Below are 10,674 nucleotides of genomic sequence, written 5' to 3'. Positions count from 1 at the left end.
TGAGAACCTTTTCCGGATTTTAACGCTGAGTTTTACAGTGTGAGCGTCTGCCTGATCGTCCTCAGGTGTTTTGGGAGGACAGCATCATATCCGGTTACAGACACCCTCAAAGCTCCGCCCTGGACTGCATCCTCAGCAGCTTTCAGATGACCAATGAGACGGTGAATATCTGGACCCACTTCCTGCCAACATGGTGAGAGATACGGAGCAGCATGTGACATTCGCTCGCTGCCAGGGCTTTCGTTGGGATTTCTGCAATTAGGTAGTAAAAGTAGATTAGGAAGCAGTGCAGTCGGATCTACTCCTGTAGTATGGCACACATTTTTTTTTAATTTCATATAGATTTTAACGATTTTATTAAGATTGTGGAATCATTTGTGAAAACCTGATGATTTATTTCATTTTAAAATCCCATCACCTGCACACATTACCTGCCAGGTTTAGCATAAATGTATAATCATCTAACTTATAGCTCTGTCTGTTCATGATGGGAGTTTTAAGTGAATCAGATTATTTGACTCAATGAGTTGACTCCCATATGACTCCCAAATGACTCATTCTGATTTTGCTCTAACCATGACAAACTTATATCATGGTTATGATATATAATTGCATATATTGACCATTTAGAGAAGTTTTATGTTCCAAAATAAATGGACATGGGGATGTATATTATGTCTCAACCAAAGAGCACAAATGTTTTGTCTGATTTTGACAATGATTTTGAGAATGAATCAACTCACATTGTTCACCTAGAAGAGCTGATTCAAAGAGTTGACATGTTTGCGAACGAATCATCACTATTATTTGGACAATTAATAAATTATAATTATCGTTTATAGTGACAGAATGACTCGACTCTCATAATTCACCTTAAAAAGATGATTCAAAGAATCGATTCATTCATAAACGACTCATCGCTACTATTTGTATGAATCTTGTCCCTGCAGTGCTGAGGTGTCATTAGAGAACGAATCGCCGAAAAGATCTGACTCAAAGGAGTCAACTCCATTCCAAACGACTCCTTTGCTTCGTTAAAGCCCTGCTTTCTCTCAACTCTTCAGGTACTTCCTGTGGCGCTTCTGTGTGCTCTGTTCCACGGTGGACTTCCTGTCTGAGAGCTACACGTGGCCGCTGCTGGTGTACATGCTGCTGATCTGCTTGTATCCCTTCACATCCAGCTGTGCTCACACCTTCAGCACCATGTCACCTAAAGCTCGGCATATCTGCTACTTCTTCGATTATGGAGCACTCAGCCTTTACAGCCTGGGTACACACACACACACACACACCCACACACACCAACTCTGAACCGAAAAACTCTGGCTGTCTCTGTTCCATTAACTCACACAGTTTGCTTTTTTTTTTCCTCCTGCACGTTTATTATATCATGTTCAAAAGCTACACTTGAAAAGCTCTCAGCTCACTATGGAGGATGTGAGCAGATAAAATAACACATGGCCGACTTTCCTGCTTGGATATAAAGAGTCAGAGGCTGCTGGAGAATGGAATAAGCCGATAAAAAAAACAACCTTTACCTTAACCTCCGTTTCATCGTTCCTGCTTATTCAGGATTCAAATGAATTCTAACAGCTGACATGTTTAAGTATACAAACAAAATCAGTTATAAGTCAGTTATAAGTCAGGTATACGTCAGGTATAAGTCAGTTATAAGTCAGTCAAAAATCAGGTATAAGTCAGTTATAAATCAGGTATATGTCAGGTAAATGTCAGGTATAAGTCAGTTATACGTCAGGTATAATTTAGTTATAAGTCAGGTATAAGTCAGTTATTAATCAGGTATGAGTCTGTTATAAGTCAGGTATAAGTCAGGTATAAATCGGGTATAAATCAGGTACAAGTCAGTTATAAATCAGTTATAAATCAGGTATAAGTCAGTTATAAATCAGGTATAAATCAGGTATAAGTCAGTTATAAATCAGGTATAAGTCAGTTATAAATCAGGTATAAGTCAGTTATAAATCAGTTATAAATCAGGTATAAGTCAGTTATAAATCAGGTATAAATCAGTTATAAATCAGGTACAAGTCAGTTATAAATCAGGTATAAATCAGTTATAAATCAGGTATAAGTCAGGTATAAATCAGGTATAAGTCAGTTATAAATCAGTTATAAATCAGGTATAAGTCAGTTATAAATCAGGTATAAATCAGTTATAAATCAGGTATAAGTCAGTTATAAATCAGGTATAAGTCAGTTATAAATCAGGTATAAATCAGGTATAAATCAGTTATAAGTCAGTTATAAATCAGGTATAAGTCAGTTATAAATCAGGTATAAGTCAGTTATAAATCAGGTATAAGTCAGTTATAAATCAGGTATAAGTCAGTTATAAATCAGGTATAAATCAGTTATAAATCAGGTATAAGTCAGGTATAAATCAGGTATAAGTCAGGTATAAATCAGGTATAAGTCAGTTATAAATCAGTTATAAATCAGGTATAAGTCAGTTATAAATCAGGTATAAATCAGTTATAAATCAGGTATAAGTCAGTTATAAATCAGGTATAAGTCAGTTATAAATCAGGTATAAATCAGTTATAAGTCAGTTATAAATCAGGTATAAGTCAGTTATAAATCAGGTATAAGTCAGTTATAAATCAGGTATAAGTCAGTTATAAATCAGTTATAAATCAGGTATAAGTCAGTTATAAATCAGGTATAAGTCAGTTATAAATCAGGTATAAATCAGGTATAAATCAGGTATAAGTCAGTTATAAATCAGGTATAAATCAGTTATAAATCAGGTATAAGTCAGTTATAAATCAGGTATAAGTCAGTTATAAATCAGGTATAAGTCAGTTATAAATCAGGTATAAATCAGGTATAAGTCAGTTATAAGTCAGGTATAAATCAGTTATAAGTCAGGTATAAGTCAGGTATAAGTCAGTTATAAATCAGGTATAAATCAGTTATAAATCAGGTATAAATCAGTTATAAGTCAGTTATAAATCAGGTATAAATCAGGTATAAGTCAGGTATAAGTCAGGTATAAGTCAGGTATAAATCAGTTATAAATCAGGTATAAGTCGGGTATAAGTCAGTTATAAATCGGGTATAAATCGGGTATAAATCGGGTATAAGTCAGTTATAAATCAGGTATAAATCAGGTATAAGTCAGGTATAAGTCAGTTATAAATCAGGTATAAGTCAGTTATAAATCAGGTATAAGTCAGTTATAAATCAGGTATAAGTCAGTTATAAATCAGGTATAAGTCAGGTATAAATCAGGTATAAGTCAGTTATAAATCAGTTATAAATCAGGTATAAGTCAGTTATAAATCAGGTATAAGTCAGTTATAAATCAGGTATAAATCAGGTATAAATCAGGTATAAGTCAGTTATAAATCAGGTATAAATCAGTTATAAATCAGGTATAAGTCAGTTATAAATCAGGTATAAGTCAGTTATAAATCAGGTATAAATCAGTTATAAGTCAGTTATAAATCAGGTATAAGTCAGTTATAAATCAGGTATAAGTCAGTTATAAATCAGGTATAAATCAGGTATAAATCAGGTATAAGTCAGTTATAAGTCAGGTATAAGTCAGTTATAAGTCAGGTATAAGTCAGTTATAAATCAGGTATAAGTCAGTTATAAATCAGGTATAAGTCAGTTATAAATCAGGTATAAATCAGGTATAAATCAGGTATAAGTCAGTTATAAGTCAGGTATAAATCAGTTATAAGTCAGGTATAAGTCAGGTATAAGTCAGGTATAAGTCAGGTATAAGTCAGTTATAAATCAGGTATAAATCAGTTATAAGTCAGGTATAAATCAGGTATAAGTCAGGTATAAGTCAGGTATAAATCAGGTATAAGTCAGGTATAAATCAGTTATAAATCAGGTATAAGTCGGGTATAAGTCAGTTATAAATCGGGTATAAATCGGGTATAAATCGGGTATAAGTCAGTTATAAATCAGGTATAAGTCAGTTATAAATCAGGTATAAGTCAGGTATAAGTCGGTTATAAATCAGGTATAAGTCAGTTATAAATCAGGTATAAATCAGGTATAAATCAGGTATAAATCAGGTATAAGTCAGGTATAAGTCAGGTATAAGTCAGGTATAAGTCAGGTATAAATCAGGTATAAGTCAGTTATAAATCAGGTATAAATCAGGTATAAATCAGGTATAAGTCAGGTATAAGTCAGGTATAAGTCAGGTATAAATCAGGTATAAGTCAGGTATAAGTCAGGTATAAGTCAGGTATAAATCAGGTATAAGTCAGTTATAAATCAGGTATAAATCAGGTATAAATCAGGTATAAGTCAGGTATAAGTCAGGTATAAATCAGGTATAAGTCAGGTATAAATCAGGTATAAGTCGGTTATAAATCGGTTATAAATCGGGTATAAATCAGGTATAAGTCGGTTATAAATCGGGTATAAGTCAGTTATAAATCAGGTATAAGTCAGTTATAAATCAGGTATAAGTCAGTTATAAATCAGTTATAATTCAGGTATAAGTCAGTTATAAATCAGTTATAAGTTAGTTATAAATCTGGTATAAATCTGTTATAAGTCAGGTATAAATGTTTGTATAAAGTGATCTTCGTGAGTGTGTAGATCTGTGTGTCCTGCAGGTTGTGCCATAGCGTACGGCTCCTACGTGATGCCCGAGTGTTGGGTGAACAGTCTTCTCCATCGCCACTTCATCCCCATCGCCATCGCTAACTCCGTCTTCTGCACCAGCGCCTCCTGCTACTCCAGGTCAGGAACACCAGCGTTAGTGTTTCCATGGTAACGCATGAGAATTAATGATGTGTGTTTGAACATAGAGATGGTGAAGTTTTCTGTCTGGAGAATCCTGTTTATATGGAAGGAGTCTACAGTGGTAGAGCTTTCTAACAGTCAGGGGTAAAAAGAGAGAGAGAGACAAAGACAGACAGACAGACAGACAGACAGACAGAGAGAGAGAGAGAGAGAGAGAGAGAGAGAGAGAGATACATTAAGAATTTTACTATATATGTATACACTGTGTGTTTGTGTGTGTGTGAGTGATATGCTGGGGTTGTGAACAGAACATCTTCATGCTGCTCCTCTTCCTCACAAGAGCATGAGGATTCAGTCTATCTTCAGAGAGAATTATAAAACAGTTGTAATTTATTCCTCTTTGTTTTATTAGTTTTTTTTTCTTTTTTTCAGGTTTTTAGAACTGCAGTTTCCTCAGAAGAGTAAAATCCTGAGGACCGGAGCCTTCGTCGTTCCCTTCATATTCGACACTGTCCCACTGTTCTACAGAGTGAGTGACCGGAGAGGGAGTTTTACATCACTGTGTGTGTGTGTGTGTGTGTGGTCAGTGATGATGTTCTGTTGTGTTGTAGCTCTTGCTGTGTTTCGGAGGAAGCTGCACTCACACGGAAGCTGTGTCCAGTCACTGCTATCACCTGCTGTTTGCTTTCCTCACCTGCTTCCTCTTTGCCTCTCACCTTCCAGAGAGACTCGCACCGGGACGCTTCGACTACTTCGGTACGGGTCGGAAAAGATTTCGGATCACGGCTCGGGATGTTCAGGAATGTTCTGACTTCATCCCCTGACTCATGTTTCCGTTTCTTCCCCCAGGTCACAGTCACCAGCTGTTCCACATCTGCGCTGTGATCGGCACGCACTTCCAAATGGAGGCGGTTCTGGCGGATATGACGTCACGTCAGAGCTGGTTCTCCGCCCACTCGGCCTCTCCGTCCTTCCTGGGAACGCTGGGAGCTCTGGCCCTCGGCATCCTGCTCAACCTGGGCATCATCGCTCTGTTCAGCGCCAGTCTGCCTCATGCTTTGAACCTCAGCCCCGAGAAAGGAGGCGCTACGACCCGCACACCACAGCCGAGCGCCGCCTCGAAAGACGAGTAAAATCCTCCACTCTGCACTTCAGAAAAAAAGAAGAAGAAGCTCTAAACAGGGCCCAGGGACTGAAGGAATAGAGATGCACCGAAATTTAATTTAATTTAAAATCTTTTTTTTTTTAAATTTCGAAAGCTAACGATGCCCAAAAAAGCCCGGAATTTTATTTTATTTTAATTATTTAAAATTAATTTTTAAAAAATAATCCTGTACATAAACTCATATAAGTAAGCAGGAATTTGAGAAGGTAAAAAATGCCCCCCAAAAAAGTGAAAAAAATTTAAAAAATCACTTTTAATTATTTAAAATTAAGTTTAATGATAAAATCATCAAAAAAATCAATAATCAACTTTATAAAATAAAAATTATTTTCCATATTTTAGGATGAAATCGATCCATAAAAATGTGAAAGAATTGCTTAAAAATGTAAAAATTTCATTTAAAATAGATTTTAAAATATGTTTTTGCACTACTACGTTGTCCAGTGTTGCGAGACGTGAGGGAATTTTTCACGATCGTTTTGTTTTGAATCACTTTTAAGCCAAAAATGGGCTTTTTTTGCTGTGATTCCACCTCCCCCACCCCCCAAAAAGCACTTTCTTATAAAATTATATTAGAAATCAATCGCACCTTGATTTCGACAAATCCAAAAATCTAGGTTTTTTTTACCGTTATGTCTTTTACATGCCTCGTCACATGGAATTTTTTCCGACTTTCTCCGCCATTGTTGATGTCTGAGATTACCTTCACAGGAAGTGTGTAAAGATGGCCACGCCCACAATCCAAAAATTCACCCAAATCTGTTAAAACAAAAAAAAGAAACTAAATGTTTCAATCTGTCATGATTAAAAAAATGTTTCAACATTGTTCATTAAATTTTTCTACAAAATTTAAAAGAAAAAAAAATGTCAAAAAAATTGACATTTAGATACAAAATTTTAATCAGTGTCAACTTTTTGTCCTGATTTTATTTATATATATATATATATATATATATAAAAAAAAAAAAAACTTTTTATTTAAAAAAGAAAAAAAAATCACCACAATATCTGAGCTATTTCAGAGAAGCGTTATTTACCCTCTGTAATCCCGATGTGATGTCATGTGATGTCATGTGATGTCATCATATCGCTCGGCGTTGATGTTTTTCACCTGAGCTTTTTTTTTCTTTCTAAAACCTCATTAAAAACGTGAATAATACAATTTCTGAAATGGTACGGAAAAAAAGACTTAAAAAATAATGAGCCTTGAGATGTCTTGAATTTGAACGTTTTCAGTTCGGTGCATCGCTATTTTATTACCTTTATAACCTTTATCCCAACAGATAGCACTTAGGCAGTCCACTGCTTCGTATTTTATCTACTTTTTAGATATTTTGCTCCTTTATAGCTCTTCAGTTTGGTATTTCAGCTGATGACCCTCTGATGATGTTACCTTTCTGGTAGAGAAGAATTGTTCTGTGGTATGAAACAAGCAAATATACATATATATATATAAACACTGCAGAAAGGTCAGGGCTTAAATGAAGCGAATACTGAATTTTCTACCTTGCATTTATTTTAACACAAGTGCCTCCTTAGGGATTTCTCTGTACAAGATATTATTATTATTATTATTATTATTATTATTATTATTATGATGTCACTAATTTATGCAAATGTAACCGGTGACAGCAAACAAACTGGAAGACGTTACTGTGGAGTCCTTTCAGGGATTTCTCACAGGTTGAGTTCCTCACTGTACGGGGCGGTGATGCCGCTCGCTCCGTCTCCTTCAGAGTTTCAGAGTTATATCTACAGTGTAAATACTTTTTTTTTTTTTCATTATATAAACCGATAAGCTAATCCGAGTGAAATCCTTTCACGCTAATGTCCTTTAAGAATATTCAGTCGTACGGAAGAGTCTGTATAGCGAACGAAAACTTGTGCACATTTACGTTACATGGAAATCCTTCCCGGTGAATTCCGTTCCCTCGGCGGCCGTCTTGTTGACGCTTCAGGGTTTTTTTTTTTGGTTTTGCTTTTGTTTTGCTTTTTTGTTGTTGTTTTTGTTTTGTTTTTGTTTTCCTGGTCGTACCAGAAGACCATACAAAGATCTACCTGAACAAGCCAGAAATGCAGCAGATGACACTTCAGACAGATGTTAAACAGCTGTGCGTTGGCGAAAACGTGCGACTTCTTGTAGAACACGTTTAAAAAAGAAAACCTTCATGCACTTTTCTTTGAACGAACGCGGCAAAGCTCTTTATGTGGAAGAATCTGATAGGCTGAAGGGGCGGGGCTTTTTAATGAGTGGGGTGGGGCCTTCTAGGGAAGGACAGGGCTTTTGCTAAGGTGGGCAAGGGGTTTGCTAAAGGGGTGGGGTCTTTGCTAAACAGGTGTGGTTTTGGTAAGTAGGTAGGGGTTTTGCTAAAGGGGTGGGAGTTTGCTAAATGGGTGGGGTTTTGTTTAAGGGGTGGGGTTTTTGCTAAAGGGCTGTTTTTTTGTGAAAGGGGTGCGGTTTTGCTAAATAGGTGGGGTGTAGCTAAAGGGGTGTGTTTTTTGCTAAAGAGGCAGGGTTTTGCTAAAGGGGTGGGGTTTTACTAAAGTGGTGTTTGTTTTGCTAAAGGGGATAGCTAAGGAGGCCGGGTTTTGCTAAAAGGTGGTTAATAAAGGGATGGAGCTTTACTAAAGGGGCGGGGTTTACACAGTGTTACACAGTGAGCTTTTTCATGTGACATTTTACTGAAAGGTGGTGCTCATAAAGCTGCATAAACCCTTCCTGACAACTGACATAGCCCTACATACACGCTTATAAAGTCTTATTCCATCAGACGTCACCTGCAGGTCTGCGTTTGTTGGTTTAAACCGCCTCCAGGTGACATTGTGTGCTCTTGTGACACTTGAAAGTCATAGCAGTAGATGTAGCTTTTTCAATAACGCTCATATCGTAATAAACATCTTCATACACGTGTTATAATGCATTCATAAAGTATTTTACACTGTTAAAGATGAAAATGAATTACACTTTGTAGCCATCTTTATTATGCATTATGGATTGTTAAGATGATGCATTATTATAAAGTCGTGTTCATAACACCTTATGTCACCAGGCCTGACTTGACTAATGCTAGTGCATTATGAGACGTTATAACGCGTTAGAACGTTTATAAACGCCTTATAATGCCTTTTCATTATAAATGACTATCTGTATGAGTGTAACACTTTATAAACACATTATAACATGTTGTGAATGTGAAAGAAGTAATACACTTTTTATTAAACTTTATTAAAGTTGCAGGAATAGATATATAGATTTAGAAACCTGTTCCCTCGTCATTAAGGTGTCATAGCACTGTTATAACCTTTCATTTCTAACTTAAAATTGAAAACAAAAATAAAAGCTCTTAAAAGAGACTTTTATTAAGTGATAGAGGTGAAGACGTTTTCGTAATAATCACAAACAGGGCAGTCATGTCATGACCTTATGCAGTGTTATAACATGACATGAAGTTAAATACACGCGACTTCACTCGGTTGTCACGGCGACGTGACAAACAAACCCTTACGGCTTGCGTAGGTCTGCGTCAGTCATAAAGGGCTTATGTCGGTGTTATGTAGCGTTATGAGCAGCGTCCTGATGTAAAGTGTCAGCTACTCAGCGACTCGGAGCTGAAAGAGTTAAGAGATGTGTCTGGACACAGAGGACCAATGTGAGCTGTAAAAACTTTCTTTTTTTACACTTTGGAAGGAGACAATAAGCGCCGACTCTCAGCAGTGTGTTCCGTATTGGTGTGAGTGTGAGAAAAAGTTGTCGGCGTTGTCATGGAAACAGCACCAGCAGCGATGTCCGTATCCGTTTTTTGGGGTTTTTGTACGATTTTGTTTACAGTCCTGAGCGCTGCTCCTCTGGGGATCAGTTAGGTTTCTTGACGCTGCTGTAAATGTGCTCAGCCTCTAATATTCACTTCCTTCAGGATTTCACTCAGGGCTTTACATTCTGAAAACAAATCTGAGGAAAAATCTGAGGAAAAATCTGCCTCAGTTAGAAAAAAATACAAAATTCTCCCAATATCACAGAGTTAGCTTTAAACTTCTACAATCGCAAAAAAACCATGAAATCCTGAAGGGACACACACACACACACACACATACTCACACACAGACACACTTAGACACACACATACTTACACACACTCACACAGACACACTCATAGACACAGACACACATACACACACAGACACACATACACACACAGATTCACATACAGAGACACACACTCACACAGACACACTCAAACACAGACACACTCATAGACACAGACACAAATACACAGACACACTCATAGACACAGACACATATACACACACAGATTCACATACAGAGACACACACTCACACAGATACACACACACACATACTTACACACACTCACACATACACTCATACACAGACACACTCATAGACACAGACTCATATACACACACATACACACACACATTCACATACAGAGACACAGATTCACATACAGAGACACACACTCACACAGATACACACATATGCACACACACACATATGCACACACACTCACACATACACTCATAGACACAGACACAAATACACACTCACACAGATACACACACACATATGCACACACAAACACACACTCACACATGCACTCGTACACAGACACACTCATAGACACAGACACAAATACACACTCACACAGATACACACACACTCACACATATGCACACACAAACACACACACTCACACAGATACACACACACAGATTGACATACACATACAGAGACACACAGTCACTCACACACAC

General features: G+C 36.8%; 1 protein-coding gene across 2 annotated transcripts in view; it reads left to right on the top strand.

Moving 5' to 3' along the window:
* Positions 1-7,488, top strand: part of paqr6 (progestin and adipoQ receptor family member VI) — a 17,083-nt gene extending 9,595 nt beyond the window's left edge. For both annotated transcript variants that reach the window (XM_058376403.1, XM_058376402.1), the window contains exons 3-8: positions 66-193; positions 1,065-1,270; positions 4,608-4,734; positions 5,170-5,266; positions 5,349-5,493; positions 5,587-7,488. In XM_058376403.1, coding sequence (XP_058232386.1) covers positions 66-193; positions 1,065-1,270; positions 4,608-4,734; positions 5,170-5,266; positions 5,349-5,493; positions 5,587-5,870 — 987 coding nt within the window. In that variant the 3' untranslated portion in view covers positions 5,871-7,488. The remainder of the gene's footprint in view (positions 1-65; positions 194-1,064; positions 1,271-4,607; positions 4,735-5,169; positions 5,267-5,348; positions 5,494-5,586) is intronic.
* The last annotated feature ends 3,186 nt before the right edge of the window (positions 7,489-10,674 follow it).

The sequence above is a fragment of the Hemibagrus wyckioides genome, linkage group LG23, assembly GCF_019097595.1.
Source record: "Hemibagrus wyckioides isolate EC202008001 linkage group LG23, SWU_Hwy_1.0, whole genome shotgun sequence".
NCBI lineage: Eukaryota > Metazoa > Chordata > Actinopteri > Siluriformes > Bagridae > Hemibagrus > Hemibagrus wyckioides.
The sequence above is the reverse complement of the archived record's forward strand: the minus strand, read 5'-3'. Positions and strand labels throughout refer to the sequence as shown.